Source organism: Bemisia tabaci, chromosome 1 (genome assembly GCF_918797505.1).
Source record: "Bemisia tabaci chromosome 1, PGI_BMITA_v3".
In the NCBI taxonomy this organism is placed as follows: domain Eukaryota; kingdom Metazoa; phylum Arthropoda; class Insecta; order Hemiptera; family Aleyrodidae; genus Bemisia; species Bemisia tabaci.
The window spans coordinates 62,152,299-62,171,183 of NC_092793.1; the positions used below are offsets into that span (position 1 = coordinate 62,152,299).

Here is an 18,885-nt window from a genome sequence, read left to right on the forward strand (position 1 = left end):
AAATCAATATCATTCCTTGAAATTTTCACGGAATTTTCTCCGCACAAAGAGGAAAAATCACAGAAATTTTAAAGACTGGATGTTAAGTAGTTTTTCATTTAAAAAATAAAGTATGACAGGAAGTCTGCGACGTCGCAAACCGAGATACGTGGTTTGGTAGTTTCACCGTCGATAAATAGATTGGTTTGGCATGTCGGGCTCATACTTTAAACCAAATGATGCTACTATTATGACTCGGGAGTATTTCTGTATTGCCTACAAGGAACCTTGAAGGAACTTTGTCAGATTTTGAGCCACGTATTTTGATGAGTGAAGGATTGTTCATGAATTTGAATTCAGTGGTCATTTCAAGTCCGAAATTCAGTATCTGTCAGTGAGCTGAAATTGCGTTGTGAAATTTTCTGCTGGGGGGAACCAAAAATACTTACCTAGGTAACAATGACCATTTAAACATGAAACGTTTCAATGAATTCTATAACTTTATATTAACCGAAATAGAGAGATTCAAAATTTTAACACAGTTAACAGCATTAGTTATTGTGAAATTTGTGATGAGCAGTCATGGCAGTCACTGGGTAATTAACTACTTGGACGGATTCAGCAGGTATCTGAGGGTTGTGGGAGGGGGTTGATGGATTTTTCAGATTTTTTTAGTCTTTTCCTTACCTGTCTTCCCTTGTTCCTCGTATTTTAGCTCGGGCATGAGGCCCACCCCTGGATACTCTATTCAGTGAGTCATCTGTTTAATATTTCGACATTTCTAATAAAGGTTCCTGGGAATCATCAAAACATCTAGTCTGCAGTGCTGTTCTTTCAGTTGTATAAAGAAACTATTGTAAAACAAGTTTTAATAACTATTTCCAGTTACGTTTCGATTAACAGCAGTATATGATCTTCTCAGAATTTGTATATTGTGCCTGTTGTTTATCTTCATTCATATAATTTAATTTGGTTAGATAAATATAGAAGATTGCAAAGACTGAAAGTTTCTTTGGTCTTCGTAAATTGTCTTTTCCTGGTAAATTATTTCAATAATTTAAATGTAATCTGAGTTTATGTGAAAGATATTAAACTCAGTTGGCAAAAAGACCGAATTATTGGTGATTTCGAGCTGGACCGGCTGGTCGGCATTTTTACCGGTAGTTAATCTCGTTATTTATCATTAAAAAGAAATTAACACGATAGTTATAATGCCGGAGTTTCTTAAATACGATTATTTTTAGCACTCAAACACTTACACTACCGGTTTTAGCCATGTGGTAATTTCCTGAGAGCCGATAATTGGACGAATTTCTCATAGAACCCTCCGAAAAATGTCATGCTTTTTGGGCAGCCGATTCGGCTATCGAACCGAGGTATAAATGGAAGCTCATAATGACCCAAAGCTCTGAGAAAAATTTTAAGATGAGTACAGAAAACCGCTTCCGAGTTAAGCACCAGAGGAGGGGTGCAAAGGAGCTAAAGTTTCATCCAATTTTTGCCGTTTTCTTGATGAATTGATGTTGCCGCGGACATGTTCACACATGTTCTCTGTTCAACATTTCAAAACATAAGTATTTTTACACGTTGAGTTTAATTTTCACGTCCGGAAGTCAACATTTTTCGATTTTATTCGAGAAGTTGATGGTCATTTGGAATTGGCAATTTTAATTAATTTCAAGAGAAAATGACCAAAGTATGGTGATTTTCACTATTTGAACTCATGAAATTGATTTTTAAAGTCAACGAGTGGATATATCAATGGGTTGGTATATCGAGTTTCTGCAATTTTTTACAACAAATGGGGGGAGTTTTGGGATGTGGATTGCTTAATTTCAATTCACAAATGAACAAGCAGTGAACTCCAACACAATGTGTTGATAAGGCGCGTCATTAACTCGCACATATCAACCCCTCTAGTTATCATTTACAGATATTTCAAAATCGGCAAACAGCACAACAGGAGAATTCAAGATCCAACACTGCAAGGTCAACGACGCACCTTTACGAGACCGTGCGTATTGTGAATGTAGAAAGCTATTCGAACGAATTTAAGTTTTTTGATCTACCTCAAGCAAAATATTATCAGATTCTTGAAGAAAAGTGCTACGGAATAATTTAAGCGAAGAAAGGAAAAATTCTGTCAAACTCCCAGAAGATAAAGTCGATTTTAAGATATTTTGGGGCTAAAATACCCAAATCATCGGTAGTAAAAACCCCGTTATATTATTGAAAAGAAATTGACTCGATGTAAATGCAATTTCATCACATATGTCTTGATTTTGTTATTTCAAGCGTCTTTCCATGCAAAGAAGTGGAATATCATGAGATGAGAATATTGGCTTAAAAATGTCGTATATTCGCGTTATCTACCGAGAGGGGAAAGATTCGTTGGGTTTGTCAAGAAGTAACGTAAAAAAAAAAAAAATCCTCCTGTCCGAAATTGCAGATGAATAACGGAAAAATAAAATGACAGAGAAAAAAAAGTACGCAGTTGCGATATTTCCGCAGGCGACACCGCAGCACTTGAGCACTTGAGACGGTACCCAAGTAGCATTGTCATCTACTTTCTAGGTGGCGCTCAACAAGAAAATGTCTACTTTCTAGATAGAAAAATTTTCTGGAAAGAAAATAGGTATAAAGTAGATCTAGAAAATAGACACAAGAAAATAGGAAGAAAATACATTTTGGCGCGTATACGTAGTATACCGCCTTTGCGATCGTTTCGACCCCCCACTCGATACAATAACCGAGTCTCTTAGTTCCTTACCGGAAAGTGACTACCGCGAACTTCTGAGATTTTCCAAAGCGTGTACGTGGAAAAAGTTTACTTATCCGTCGATAATTATAATTTAAAGTTTTTTCTCATTCTGGGGCTTTCTAGTTTATGTGCAATGAATACCAAGGGTCTACGTTACTTGGTTTTTTTAAAAAAAAGCCTAAGAATGCTCAGCGCTGATTTAAAATATGCATATATAAGCAGAAGCAAGCGAACTGATTCGAGAATGGCTGACCAGTTCGGCACTCTTCGAATGAGAATTTTACTCCTCCGTTTTGTTCAAAACGTTGCTTTGACAGATCTCCGCACCCCTGTTATGCTTTTCAAAATTTGGTACCACTGCTCTGATAGCCAGGGCCAGCCAGGGCAGCCGTAAGTGCAATCTGTGATGAGCCTCGAGACTCATTAGACCATTTGCTAAACGTGGCTCATACAGGAATCCACTTAGCCCTCTCTTCCCCACGCTCCTGATCACTGCGTCGGCGTCCCGACGAACAATAGCTGATGAGGGTCGCCAGGCGGCCGGGATCCTCAGCCCCTCGCTCAATTATTTACGCTTGATTAACCATTTCACCGTCACGCTAGGATTCATCCAATTTTCAAAAAAAATTGTTTCGCTTGTATTTAGCAATTTTTTCCTTACTCTCCGTCAAAACACGAATAAAAAGAGACCTCATTCATAAAAATCGGCCGAATAGAAGAGAAGTTACGGTATTCGAAATCCGAAGAAATCAACGAAACCTCGATTTCTCCGTACAAAAAATAAATTGAAGGGAAAAAAAGAAATATGGGTTTAAATTACAATTAAATATAATTGACCTCAGAATTTTCGGGATTGAAATTACTTACATATTATTGTTTCATGAAAAATAAATGTACCCAAAATGACTATAGCATATTGACTTTTACATATTTGCACTCACGAAATTGGTCGGTAAATTCAACGAGTGGCAGCATCGACCTGGTATATCAAGTTTCTGCAATTTTTTACGGCAAATCGGTAGACTTCGGGACGTAGATTGCTTACTTTCAATTCATGAATGAATAAAGCATGGACATGGTTGAACTTCTTTGCATGGAAAGACGCTTGAAATAACAAAATCAAGACATATGTAATGAAATTGCATTTACATCGAGTCAATTTCTTTTCAATAATATAACGGGGTTTTTACTACCGATGATTTGGGTATTTTAGCCCCAAAATATCTTAAAATCGACTTTATCTTCTGGGAGTTTGACAGAATTTTTCCTTTCTTCGCTTAAATTATTCCGTAGCACTTTTCTTCAAGAATCTGATAAGATTTTGCTTGAGGTAGATCAAAAAACTTAAATTCGTTCGAATAGCTTTCTACATTCACAATACACGGTCTCGTAAAGGTGCGTCGTTGACCTTGCAGTGTTGGATCGTGAATTCTCCTGTTGTGCTGCTTGCCGATTTTGAAATATCTGTAAATGAAAACTAGAGGGGTTGATATGTGCGAGTTAATGACGCGCCTTATCAACACATTGTGTTGGAGTTCACTGCTTGTTTTTCTTGCATTTTCTTAAAAGAAAACATTAAGAAATTGGCTAGAAAATAATTCTACTTCCAATAAATTTTCTAACTTCCTTCCAAATGGGAAGTTAACAGAAAGTAGACCTATGAAATAGATCTATTTTTTTTTTTGGTCAGACTTTTGACTCGCAATGTTTTTCTTTCTATCTTCTGGAAAGCTCTCATTTTCTTTGTTTTTTCTAGAAATTTTCTTAACATTTTTTTTCTAGAAAAAATTTTTACTTTGCTACTTGGGTAGCCATAGAAACGGACAGCAACCGGGCGACCGTACTTCGGCCGCCGTCGTCGCATAAATTGGGGTAGCCCCGGCACCTTCGGTGGGCTCCCGCTGTGCCCCCGACGCCGAAGCCAGCTGAACCAACCCGTCCGCCGACGGAACTCCGAGACCGGGAGACGAACAAGGAGGTGCAAAGTGACCGTTACAAGGAATCGGTGACGAAACGGTCCGATGGGCACCGCGCCCGCCGGAAGCGCAAAAAACCAAAACGACCGGAAGGACGGGGCGCCGGACGCGACCGCGTGCCGAAGCGTGACCGGAAACACCCGCGCCCGGCCGAGGGACGGGTGAAAAACGGAACCATCCTCAGGGGCCGCAGCAACCCCCCGGAGCAGGGTGGGAACGGGAAACCCCGCGGGGCCCAGAGACCCGGCCTCAAGGGTGTGGGACGTGCCGGGGCGGCCCGCGGGTCGGGGGCCGATGTTCCGAGGGTTGCGGGGTAAGTCGAATAACTTTATAAAAGAGAGAAGATTAAAAAACATGTTAGAACAAATGTCCGCTCTAGATATAATCACTTCCAGACTGGCAAAAATCAAAAGACATTACAGCAGGATTTCCCTGGTAAAAATAAGCCATACAAATTACCTATAGCCCGGCCATAGGAAAAATCCTATGGTAAATTGAAACATGGCCTTTTGGCGATAGGAATTTTCTATAGCCGGCGATTGAGAATTCCTATGGCTGGCTGTAGGAATTCTCAATCGCCGGCTATAGAAAATTTAGGGGTTCGCAGCTAGGGGATGGTGGAAAAGGGTTAATTGTGGAAATAAATTTTGAAACCATGAAAAATAATAATAATGAAACTACTGGGACGTAATTTACCCGATTTTGAAGATTAGACATTTTTACCTACCTTAGGGATTGAACCCGGGACCTGCCTAACACAAACCGAAGACCCTAACCATTAAGCTACACCAGATGCTGCCTTCATGTGACGCAAAACCGATATTTAACGTCGATTTGAACGGGAAACTAGGATATTTTCAATCTGCCTGGATTTGTCCGTGTATTTATTTTACTTTTTACTTTACTATATTTTTTAAATTTATTTTATCGTTTTACATGATTTATTTCCTTGCTGACTCTATTTTTTTCTTCACTCTATTTTATTTTTTCAAGTACTTCATTTTTTTATTAAATTATTTACTTCTTATTCCCTTATTTTGTTTTATTTTTTACAGTAATTTATTTTAATACTTCATCATGTTTACTTTTTAAATTCATTCTATTCTTTAACCTCATTTAGTTTCTTCCCTTATACTTTATTTTTTCTTCACCTCATTTTTTTACTTCATCTCCTTGCTCCCTCTAATTTTTTACTTCAATTTAGTCTTTGACTTCATTTAATCATATATTTAATTTACTTTATTTGATTTCTCTTCTGTTGTCTCTGTAATTCTATTATTTCTGCTACTCTATTATTTCCACTATTCTATTCTATTATTTTACTTATTTAAACTTTAAATTTTTCATTTTCATCATTGGATTGGTAGGCCTAAAGGGAAGAAGAGACAGTATAGAGCGCTAGTGCGAGAGAGAGATAGCCTAGGTGCGCGTGACTTAGGGCCCAGCTGAAGCTCCGGTGCTGAGTGCTTTGCGCACTCATGCGACACATCTCAGCACCTATGCGCTGAATCTCACTCCCCTGTTCATTCTCAATCCGGATTTTCCGTTGGACGGAATCAACGATTTTTAACAGTGTATATGGCCGATTCAAATAAAAAAAAATCAAAATCAAATCAAATTTTGGAAAAGTAAGAATTATTGAGAAAAAATTGAAGAAAAATATTTTTAGAAAAGAAACCAGAATAGATTCACTGGCGCTTATGATGATTTTCGAAAAAAATTACTTTTTTAATTGCCCCTCGTGCACACGCGTATTTCCAATCGCCGGATACTGAACATTCTGTTGCCGGCTACAGATGGCTGTTTTGGCAGCGGATGGTTATTGCCGTTTACCTACATCAGGTACAGAAAAAAATGCGTTTGTAGATCGTTTAAGAAAAGAAGAATAATGCCATTTTCTTTGAGAAAAACAAGAGAAGGGAATTTACCTCTGACTGGGCTCCAACGCCTGGTAGGTTTTACCTGCTGATGGACAGAGCCATCAATTTGAATTCCTGCAATTCGTCTCAGGGTTGAACCGATACTACACAGTTTCTGCTCCGTTTCTTTCTTAGCATTTTCCACTTGTATCAATTGAGCTTCCAAAGCTCTAACTCGACCTTCAGCCCCACCTAAACGTGCCTGAAAAAAACAAAAACCAAAACTGTAAAAATAAGTTGTAACTTATCTGTGCATTGATTTCTCTTAAGGTGATTCGAAGGATGCCATATTTTGTGTCAGAACGGCATGCGATATATCGCATCAATTGGTTCCATTTTTTCAGCTACTCGTCATTTTTCTCCAATTTTGAGATCGCAATTCTGATGTCAGGAGACTAAAGCACTCACTTACCAATTTTCACAACGAAATTCAACGTAACAAAGGCGTGGTTTTTTCAGAGAGAAAACATCGCATTCGATACTGATATCGAAACTGCACTCAAATGCGATGTTTTCTCTCTGAAAAAACCACGCCTTTATTACGTTGAATTTCTCTGTTGAAATTGGTAAGTGAGTTCTTTAGTCTCCTGACAACAGAATTGCGATCTCAAAATTCGAGAAAAATGACGAGTAGCTGAAAAACTGGAACCAATTGATGCGATATATCGCATGCCGTTCTGACACAAAATATGGCGTCCATCAAATCACCTTAAACTTTTTGCTGGTGATATTAAAATTCTATCGTTGAATTTAGGTGACTCTGCTTTCCAATATATGTGTAATGTCACGTAGAAATTCATTACAGTTCCACCTGTGCAGTAAGAAAACTCAGACCTTAAAATAACTCAGGCTGATACCAATTGTAGTTTCACATTGCTTGACAAGAGAGATGGCGCAGACTATTTTTTAATAGAGTCATGGGAAGTATGTACCTTTAATTCTTGAATCTGTTGAGTTGCATCTGCCAAACATACTTCCAAATTATGTTTTTGATCCTCTAACTTCCTTTCTTTCGCTCTACTATCCTCAAGTCGAAGCAGCAGTTCTTGCTCCCTTGTTTTCATCCTATCAATGTCAGCATCATTTCTTTCACGTAGCCGCAAAATTTCCTCACGAATGGCATCAGCACTATTTTCAGACTCCACCAACTAGAAAGTATAAAAGTATATGAATAAACAAAGGTTTTCATAAGAGAAGCAGAATAACAACGTCTACCGCACTGATTCGGCTTAAATTTTAAATAACCAGGACTGATGATTGGATGAAAAGCCCTTAACTAATTTTATGGTGCCTCTCTAAATGGCTTAATACTTCTGAAAGCAACGGCCCTGACACAAGTAGCAGGGCCGTTACTTTCAGAAGTATTATTGGCTACATAATTTTTCCTCCTTTATGTCAAGTGAGGAATTGATGCCAGCAAATACCTAAAGACTGGATTTTGGAGTGATTCAATCACAATTCACATTTTACATGGATATGAACTTGAATATGAACATTTCAATACTTGAAATTTTTAAAAATTTTCAGTGCCCAAATTTCTAGTGGTGTGAAAAATCTGCTGTTATATTTGATCGTAAGCTAACATGCTATAATTCTTCCCAAAGGGAGCATTTGCCTAAGCCCTGTCTGCTCCTGATTTTTCAGGTGCCGTTCATTTGGCGAAATTGAAAGGAGGGGGGGGGGGGGGAGATGTTGGGGAATCTTGGTGTCTCCGGATGCAGCTACATTGAGGCTATTGACTGATTAAGAGCTTTTTAAGATACATTGAGTTTTCAAAAAGCTATAAGGACTTAAGGCCCAAAACGACGAAGATTTTCTTAACACAGGGCCGTTTAGCGGGAAAATTTGAATTCAGGATCCTGAGACATAGACTGAGACAGTCATTCAAATTCCACGAAAACGGTAAACCTAGAGTCCCTTTATACTGAGAGTCAAGACAACGTGAATCCATTTCTGATTGGTTCACGTATTTTAGGCCTTCACAGCGTCACAAAAGGGAATAAAGATTACATTTTCACCGATTGCAAAGATTATAATCTGGAATGGACCAGAGAATTATGGGCTCGGCAAGGAGCAAACGGAATGAGAGAAGGGACGGAGAAAAGAATTTGAGAATGGGCCGATCAAAGGTTACAAAAAAACGTTCAATTTCTGTAATCTTTATTCCCGTTTGTCGGGGTACCTAGGGGGTCTCTACTTACTCTTTTTGTAAATATCTTTACTATTTTATATTGTATTGTAATATGTAATTGTATGCATAATATATTGTAACAATTATCTTAAATCCTAATGTACAGTCTCTGTTCATTTCGCAGACAGCTAGGGCCGGTTGCCGGTACTCCGGCCCACCCATCATACTATTGTAAATAGTTCATAGGTTATAACAAATAGGGTTAATGCATGTATTTTGTAGTTCTCTATATCTATATTAATAAAGCAGACTTCACGTTGATTGACTCACTCACTCACTCACTCACTCACGTATCGGCGGATCTCGTGAACGGGAGGCCGTATGACCCTGAGATTCCGCACTGGGATCCCTCTCTACCCCGAGGCGCCGAATAAGGGAGGATTTCGCGATCCGCCCGCCGGTTCGCGGGATATCGTGGTCCGCGTGGATCGATTTTTCCGTAAGGACAACGGGTGCGAGAGAGAGTGCGAGCGAGATGGATCGATTTCCGCGTTTCGCGCTGAAAGACAGCTGATAAATTTTACGTGTGTTCTTCTGGTACGCGCAACGGGTGCGAGGAAGATGGAAGGAGTTTGGCGTCCAACGATTGCGAGGAAGATGGAACGAGTTCGGCGTCGCGCTGTTGGAAACGCCGCGCCATGATTGTTGCGAGCTCCGACTCGTGCATCCGTTGCCGGGCTACTCTCTCAGGGATATGAAAATCTGGAAAATCTGTCTATGCATTAGCATAGAATAAAGAGACTGACGTAGTCTCTTCATTCTATGGCATTGGTTCGCGATTTTCGCGATTGGTTCGCGCATTGGTTCGAGTTTTCTTCCGTTTTCTTTACAAGATTAGTGAAAAATGTGCTCCGCGGAACCTTTCGTTTTGTTTTGTTTTGTTTTTTGACAAAATTTAACTGCTCAAGTTCGAAAGTAAAAAAATTGTTGTGATTTAGTCTTCACGTCGTCTGGGGTTACTTTTTGTTACTTTTATCTTCTGTTTTGAAATGATTAAGGCAAATTCTCGGGAAATTTTGAGAAAAGCTGTTGCTTGGCTTCAAAAATAAAATAAATAAATCAAAATGGAACATAAAGACGGTGTGCAACGTTTCAATCGGAGGAGAAGCGGGGTTTCGCACGCATTTCATCAATATTTGACTCCGATCGTGGAAGGCGCTCTTGATACAACTATTTCACCACGGAAGACGTCCACATTGCCGCTTGCTAGATTGAAGGCGTTCTATACTGTGATGACGGCTCGGTCACACTGTGCCTGCAGACGCGGTGCTGACAGCGAAGCAAAACTAGAACATCGCTTCGATATTCTTCACCTGCTTTCTGTTTCTATCATAGTTTAACCGAAACACACGACTCTTACTTGCAAAATTTTAGATCATCGCTAATGCTCTTTTTTTCTTTCTTTTTCTTTTTAAATTTCAAAACATTAAATCTTATATAGGGAAACCGATGGTTACATCCCATAGTTCTCGTGAAATTGAGATTGGATTCTTCCAATTCGTCACTTTTAACAGGCAGAATTGAAGCGAGCAACTATTTGAACTCCGGAGTGGTTACTAGTATCTATACAGGGCCGTTTAGCGGGAAAATTTGAATTCAGGATCCTGAGACATAGACTGAGACAGTCATTCAAATTCCACGAAAACGGTAAACCTAGAGTCCCTTTATACTGAGAGTCAAGACAACGTGAATCCATTTCTGATTGGTTCACGTATTTTAGGCCTTCACAGCGTCACAAAAGGGAATAAAGATTACATTTTCACCGATTGCAAAGATTATAATCTGGAATGGACCAGAGAATTATGGGCTCGGCAAGGAGCAAACGGAATGAGAGAAGGGACGGAGAAAAGAATTTGAGAATGGGCCGATCAAAGGTTACAAAAAAACGTTCAATTTCTGTAATCTTTATTCCCGTTTGTCGGGGTACCTAGGGGGTCTCTACTTACTCTTTTTGTAAATATCTTTACTATTTTATATTGTATTGTAATATGTAATTGTATGCATAATATATTGTAACAATTATCTTAAATCCTAATGTACAGTCTCTGTTCATTTCGCAGACAGCTAGGGCCGGTTGCCGGTACTCCGGCCCACCCATCATACTATTGTAAATAGTTCATAGGTTATAACAAATAGGGTTAATGCATGTATTTTGTAGTTCTCTATATCTATATTAATAAAGCAGACTTCACGTTGATTGACTCACTCACTCACTCACTCACTCACGTATCGGCGGATCTCGTGAACGGGAGGCCGTATGACCCTGAGATTCCGCACTGGGATCCCTCTCTACCCCGAGGCGCCGAATAAGGGAGGATTTCGCGATCCGCCCGCCGGTTCGCGGGATATCGTGGTCCGCGTGGATCGATTTTTCCGTAAGGACAACGGGTGCGAGAGAGAGTGCGAGCGAGATGGATCGATTTCCGCGTTTCGCGCTGAAAGACAGCTGATAAATTTTACGTGTGTTCTTCTGGTACGCGCAACGGGTGCGAGGAAGATGGAAGGAGTTTGGCGTCCAACGATTGCGAGGAAGATGGAACGAGTTCGGCGTCGCGCTGTTGGAAACGCCGCGCCATGATTGTTGCGAGCTCCGACTCGTGCATCCGTTGCCGGGCTACTCTCTCAGGGATATGAAAATCTGGAAAATCTGTCTATGCATTAGCATAGAATAAAGAGACTGACGTAGTCTCTTCATTCTATGGCATTGGTTCGCGATTTTCGCGATTGGTTCGCGCATTGGTTCGAGTTTTCTTCCGTTTTCTTTACAAGATTAGTGAAAAACCCAGATAAGACATAATATTTTTACAATATTGGGCAAATATTGTCAGTACTGTCGCAATATTTACACAATACTGACAATATTTTGATAATATTATGATCAAAATTATTTTTTTAGAAAATATTTAAAGAATCATCATTTAGTATTTTTAAAAATAATATGTTTACCCAAAACATCATAAAAATATTTTCAAAATATTTGTATTTCAATACTGTAAAAATTTATATCGTGAGAGTATTTTTAAAATATCAGTATATATAATATTTATATTCAAAATATTTATTATATATTTTAAAAACATTTTAAAAGACAGTAATGCATTGGTAAGTATTTTCAAAATATTTTGAAAATATTTTAAACAATAATACTGCTATTCAAAATATTTTTAAAATATTTTCGATATCCTAATCGGTATAAGTCATCATACTAAATGCCTGCCCATAACGAAAAGTATTAAACATAATAAGGCTTAGATTTAAGACGTACACTGAAAAAAACACTCCGGCCGTGGAAGCCGTACTTACGGGCTATATAGAGATACCGTCCGTGTTCCGGGCTCAGAGGCCGAAAGTTCCGAGCGTAGCACCCGGAGCAGTCGAAGTGCTCCGGGTGCTACGCCCGGAACTTTCGGCCTCTGAGCCCGGAACACGGACGGTATCTCTATATAGCCCGTAAGTACGGCTTCCACGGCCGGAGTGTTTTTTTCAGTGTAGCTCAAATGTGTTCTCTCTGAACAATTATCCATTATTTTCAACCTTATTATTCATAAAGGTTATTGCAGTTGTTGTCAAATTTAATATAATATAATATAATATATATTTTTTTGCCTCCCAAGAAATTGTTGAATTTCCACCTCCTTGAGGTCATTTTCGATGTATTTGCGCGTGATCTCAGTTTATTTCTTTTTTTGTTTCGTTTGTAGTTCATGTACTGTTGTGAATATTATCATTGAATGAGAATGTTATCATTCATTCACATCTGGTTGTTTATTTTTTATTTTTCAAATTTCAAATGAAACATTTAAATTCAACTGAAGAAGAAATTCTTGATCTCGTGTGCTTATTGGTCTCCTGTAGAACTTGCACTTAGTAGCTGTGCAGCTGTGAGATTATGGCAATCGCACCTGCATAGTCTTTATGAGGAAGACATCAAACTGCAATCAAATGCAAAATGCATCTCAGAATGTCGATGAAAAATTTAAAGAGAAAAAAATAAATAAAATAATAGAATGGTGGAAATAATAGAATAACAGAGACAAAAGAAGAGAAATAAAATGAAGTAAATCAAATTAATGATAAAATGAAGTCAAAGACTAAACTGAAGTAAAACATTAGAGGGAGCAAGGAGATGAAGTAAAAAAACTGAGATGAAGAAAAAAATAAAGTATAAGGGAAAAAACTAAATGAGGTTAAAGAATAGAATGAATTTAAAGAATTAACTGAAGTCAAAAAAATTATGATGAAGTATTAAAATAAATTACAGTAAAACAAAACAAAGTAAAGGAATAAGAAGTAAATAATTAAAGAAAAAAAATGAAGTGCTTGAAAAAAAAAAAATAGAGTGAAGAAAAAAATAGAGTCAGCAAGGAAATAAAACAAAGTAAAACGATAAAATAAATTTAAAAAATATAGTAAAGTAAAAAGTAAAATAAATACACGGACAAATCCAGGCAGATGGAAAATATCCTAGTTGCCCGTCCAACTCGACGTTAAATACCGGTTTTAAGTCACTAATATACATCGTCTAGTGAAGCTCAATCGGTAGGGTCGTCGGTTAGTGTTAGGTAGGTCCCGGGTTCAATCCCCAAGGTGGATGAAAAATTTCTAATCTGCAAAATCGATTCAATAACATCCCAGTGGTTTCATTATTTTTATTTTTCATGGTTTCTAAAATTATTTCCACAATTAACCCTTTTCCACCATCCCCTAGCTGCGAACCCCTAAATTGATTCAATATTGGTGTAGTATTGTCTCAATATTGATATCCAAATACTTTCCCTTTGAAGTACTGGCACAGTATTCTCAGCCAAAGTATTGGCACAGTATTTATGCCAAAAGGAAAGATGGTGTACACTTTTAACATTGGCTCAATATTTAACCAATATTGGCCCAATGTTTGCATAAATACCAAAACAATATTGTTTAAATATTGGCTAAATATTCCTGTCTTATCTGGGAATGTGCTCCGCGGAACCTTTCGTTTTGTTTTGTTTTGTTTTTTGACAAAATTTAACTGCTCAAGTTCGAAAGTAAAAAAATTGTTGTGATTTAGTCTTCACGTCGTCTGGGGTTACTTTTTGTTACTTTTATCTTCTGTTTTGAAATGATTAAGGCAAATTCTCGGGAAATTTTGAGAAAAGCTGTTGCTTGGCTTCAAAAATAAAATAAATAAATCAAAATGGAACATAAAGACGGTGTGCAACGTTTCAATCGGAGGAGAAGCGGGGGTTTCGCACGCATTTCATCAATATTTGACTCCGATCGTGGAAGGCGCTCTTGATACAACTATTTCACCACGGAAGACGTCCACATTGCCGCTTGCTAGATTGAAGGCGTTCTATACTGTGATGACGGCTCGGTCACACTGTGCCTGCAGACGCGGTGCTGACAGCGAAGCAAAACTAGAACATCGCTTCGATATTCTTCACCTGCTTTCTGTTTCTATCATAGTTTAACCGAAACACACGACTCTTACTTGCAAAATTTTAGATCATCGCTAATGCTCTTTTTTTCTTTCTTTTTCTTTTTAAATTTCAAAACATTAAATCTTATATAGGGAAACCGATGGTTACATCCCATAGTTCTCGTGAAATTGAGATTGGATTCTTCCAATTCGTCACTTTTAACAGGCAGAATTGAAGCGAGCAACTATTTGAACTCCGGAGTGGGTACGTATCATACAAAATTTAAGGAAAATCATACGTTTTCGCCCATCTCAAGTAACAGATGTTTATGAGTTTTATGCGCACATTTACGTAGTCTTAATTGAGTCAGAAATTCGCGTGTATGCCACAATATTGATGTGAATAACGCGCAATTGTAATGATCTTAAAAATTCGCTAGGAACACGAAGTATTTGCCGTGATACCGTGGTGATTATATATTGTGTAATTTCTAATTTGTTTTAGAAAATCCCTGGAAAAATCAAGTTTTCTCCGCGATGTAGATGACAAAACTGCCATTGCTGTGAATTAAACGAAACCGCTGGTTAAATCCCGTAATTTTCGCGGCTGAAACTCACCAGCTAACTTCAATTTAACATTGAAATGACAAAAGTAACAAATCTTCATGAAAATAACCAACTTTTGATTGGGTATTTTTGATTATTATAATTATCATATGAGCTTATTGCAGAACAGATGAAAATAGCAGCATACTACTAATCTCTACTTTTTAATCAAACCAGTGGGTCTCGCCAATTTTGAAATAGTAAATAATAATTCAGAAACACAATTAGTAACTGATCACTAATCACAGTGATTGCTGATGGTGGGGGATATCCTGTGTGTAGCACGGGTTTCCTGCACTGAAAAAAAAGTGGAAGTGGGATTGACCATAATGGTATAGTAAAAAAAAATATGGTGATAAAAAGCCAAATAATGGTCGATTTAAGCATCTAGATGAAAGTGAGAATCATACTCGATATAAAAATTACCATACCCGGATTGTAAATATCAGTTAGGTGTGTCTGTCCATCGTTTAGGTATTTCTCACCATCAGCTGGGTATTTTTTACCATACGATGAGTTAAAAGTATGGAATAACATGGTAACACTTGCGTTTGATATCTGTAGGCATCTGTATGCGACTGGTCATGGTGTTGGTAGGTTAAATTTACCATACTGGTATAGTCAGCGTGGTGAGAGCTCCCGCTTGACTGCGCTGCGGTCTGTGGTCCGCCATTTTTCGTTTGTCTGTTTGTCAGTTATAAATTTATCACGTTGAGGGTCGGAGTCCGTGGCTGTGTTTTATTGATCCATATTAATCCATGTGAATCCACGCGTAATTTGCCCAAATTTGTGTTCGAATTGTCCCTAAAGCTACCGTCTTCTCTTCGAATCTATCTATATTGATCTGCCACATACATTTTCTGAGATTTTTTCGTTATTCGTATCGACCAATTTCTGGAGGTTAGGAGTTGCTACAATGAATCTGGCTTGCAAAGTGAAGGAATCCTGAAAATTTGAAAACCTTCGCAAAGTTGTTCTGCAATCCAGTGAATATCGGTTCTGTGTAAAGTCATTTCGAAAACATAAAAGTGCGGAAGTAATTTGAAAATAATCGACTAGAAGTGATTTTTGAATACTTCGTTCGTAGGTATATCTATATTCTTGTTAAAATTTTCGAAGCTCAACATACTCAGATGAAGAGACAAATGTGCGTGGGATTGATGTTTAACTGTAACTTTAAGCAAAATTTGGCAGCTTCTGCCCCACCGTGAACCGTGCGATTGGATTTTCATGTAGTGTCTTTTTGTGGGTATATTTTGAACTATCTATTTATTATATGCAATTAAATTTTCCGTGGATCTGATTTAGTCTGTAAATGATACCTTAACGCGAATAACAAGTATGGTTTTGGTATCATTTACTTGAAATCAGTGAAGCAATTATCTGCTATTTCTCGTTGAAACTGTCTTTAACTGCCATTGATTGTGTATGTAACGGAATTTCTAAAAGTAAGATGTAAGTAAAATATCCACGACTTTCATCAAAAGCATTTAATAATATAAGATGAGTGGATTTTAGAATCTACAAGGTTTGTCGCAGCATCTGGATGCTTGAAATTACCATACTAGTCAGTCGGGAACGCCACACTGGCACTGTGTCGCATAGTGTCAGCCGTATCGTGTTATTTACCATACCGGTATATTGGTAACTATGCTGCAGCTTCACTGTGTAAAAAATCAAGTAGACAGTATGGTAAATAACACCCAAACTCTGGTAAATCCCACCGATTATTTTTTTCAGTGTGCCAGTATTTAATAAAGAATAAAAAAAAAAGAAATTCCCGTTTGTGACTCCATGAGGGGGTGTTATCTTAACTCTCAGTATAAATAGAGTCCCTTTATACCCAGAGTTACGACAACTCACTTTTGGTTGGGCCAGGATTGGGCTGAAAGTGGCCTAAAAAAAAAATCCAATTCTGATTGGTTCTCGCTCATGGAGGCCGAAACTAGTGCACCAAGATGGCGGTACCTCGTATGTGAACAAGAATAATGAAAATATTACCTAATTGTGGTTTATCAAGAGTAAATTGTTATTGCCATCGGTCCAAAATGAAAATAGATTAAGAAATTATTCACAAACCAATCTCATTTTCTTTTTAATTGATCAATTTGTTGATGTTGTTGTTTCTGTGTGACAGACATCGCAGGATTCCTGATCCTTATCCCCCAATATCGTTCGTTTGAGTGCACTAGTTTCGGCCTCCATGGCCAGCCAAGGTCGGCTGCCAGTCAGCTGATAATCGAGTTGTCGTTACTCTGGGTATAAAGGGACTCTAAGTATAAAGGGACTGTAGGTAAACCATACCTATGCCACAATCACACGCTGAATTCGGCAACTGAATGTGGTAATCAACAGTCAGCGCTCAACAGCGGAAATTTCACTAATGGGCCTGTTGCATGCAAGAGATACAGCCATGCGAATAGACTTTTTAGAGGTTAAATGACATGAAAATTACGATGGTCACATTAAAAAAGTCTGAAATACACTCCTTACTGCGCAATTTGCGTTGTTAGAAGCGCGCTTTTTCAAATTTCCCGCGTCGGGGGGCAGTTTTCTTACGGAAACAATTAACGGCAACTCGCGGCTATTTCCGGTCAACTAAAACTGACAACATAACCTAAAAATCGGAGCTCGTGATATCGTGAAATGAAATGTAGAAGGATTGCGTTGGATAATTTTAAAGTTGATCGATTTGGTGACCGCATAAAGCGTATATGGACCACTATAAGAGATCACGTTAGGTTTGTGAACAAACTGAAGGAAAAAATAACAACAACAACAACGACGACTCGGCATCTTCCGGAAATCACCGAGCCCGCCGTTTGCTCGTTTCCGGTGATTAGAAAACTGCCCCCAGACGCGGGAAATTTGAAAAAGCGCGCTCCTAACAACGCAATTTGCGCAGTAAGGAGTGTATTTCAGACTTTTTTATTGTAACCATCGTAATTTTCGTGTCATTTAACCTCTATAAAGTCTATTCGCGCGGCTGCATCTCTTGCATGCAACAGGCCCATTCGAGTTATTTTTATCCAATCTATTCGAATAGTTCAGACAAATCCGACATTATCCGATGGTCGCTGATAATCGTTGCTGAATTTTGCGCGTCAAGCGCAAAATTCAGGCATCGGGCCGATAACTTCCACATTCAAGCCACATTCAGCTCCCACATTCAGCATGTGATTGCGGCACTAGACCCATAAAAGTGGGTACCTATAGAATCTGCATGAGTGCATGTTACCGTGGGCACTGGCTACGTTTATGCGAGGCTCGAAACCCGAGTTTCCTCCGTTGGGTTTATGCGGGCGCTGTAACCCAACTTTCGCGGGAAATCCAACTTTCCTCTTTTTGCGCTGTTCATGCGCATCATATTTTCGATTGAACTTGAATTTCATGTTTGTCCCTTTTTTTCACAAGCTTTATTAAATTTATCTGCCATGAATTGATTCAATTACGATATTATTAGTATTTTATCCCGTGTATGTTCCATAATACATGCGAGGCTTCACCTTCACTAGGAAAGTCTCTCTTGACTTTCTGAGGAATAGTCGGGAAAATGATAGGGGATGTTAAATAATTGTATGTTATTCATCTTTAAAAATTTACTAAATCAAGATAAATAAGCCACATTCGACTTTAGGAATTAAAAAAAAGCGCTTAAACAACAATTAATGAAATTATGATGTTAAAATATGTTGATGAATGGCAAAATTGCGACAAAATCAGGAGATAAGCATCATTCGTTTACGAACGTCGTGATAACAAATCCACTATATGTTGCCGTTCGCCCGCACCTGGAAATCGCATTTCAAGTTGAATTTCAACCTCCAGTTCGTTTATGTGGAAAGCAAAAACCTAGTCTTTAGTGTAGAGTAAGGTTCCAAACACAGATTTCGGAAACGTACATGTCGTTAGTTCCGCATCGTTTATGCCGTGATTTGAACCTAGGTTTTAAACTCAGGTTTCGATTGAAGTTAGGTTTCGAGCCTCGCACAAACAAAGCTAGTGATTTTTCACGTTTTTTTAACATTCCTAGTGTTTTAGAAGAGAAATTA

At 38.3% G+C, this 18,885-nt stretch overlaps 1 protein-coding gene across 9 annotated transcripts in view; it reads right to left on the reverse strand.

The window, feature by feature from the left end:
- Window positions 1-18,885, reverse strand: part of Root (ciliary rootlet coiled-coil, rootletin) — a 348,852-nt gene that overhangs the window by 26,874 nt on the left and 303,093 nt on the right. For all 9 annotated transcript variants that reach the window (XM_072305010.1, XM_072305017.1, XM_072304988.1 and 6 more), the window contains 2 exons: window positions 7,568-7,783; window positions 6,645-6,837 (listed from right to left, as the gene is read on the reverse strand). In XM_072305010.1, coding sequence (XP_072161111.1) covers window positions 6,645-6,837; window positions 7,568-7,783 — 409 coding nt within the window. The remainder of the gene's footprint in view (window positions 1-6,644; window positions 6,838-7,567; window positions 7,784-18,885) is intronic.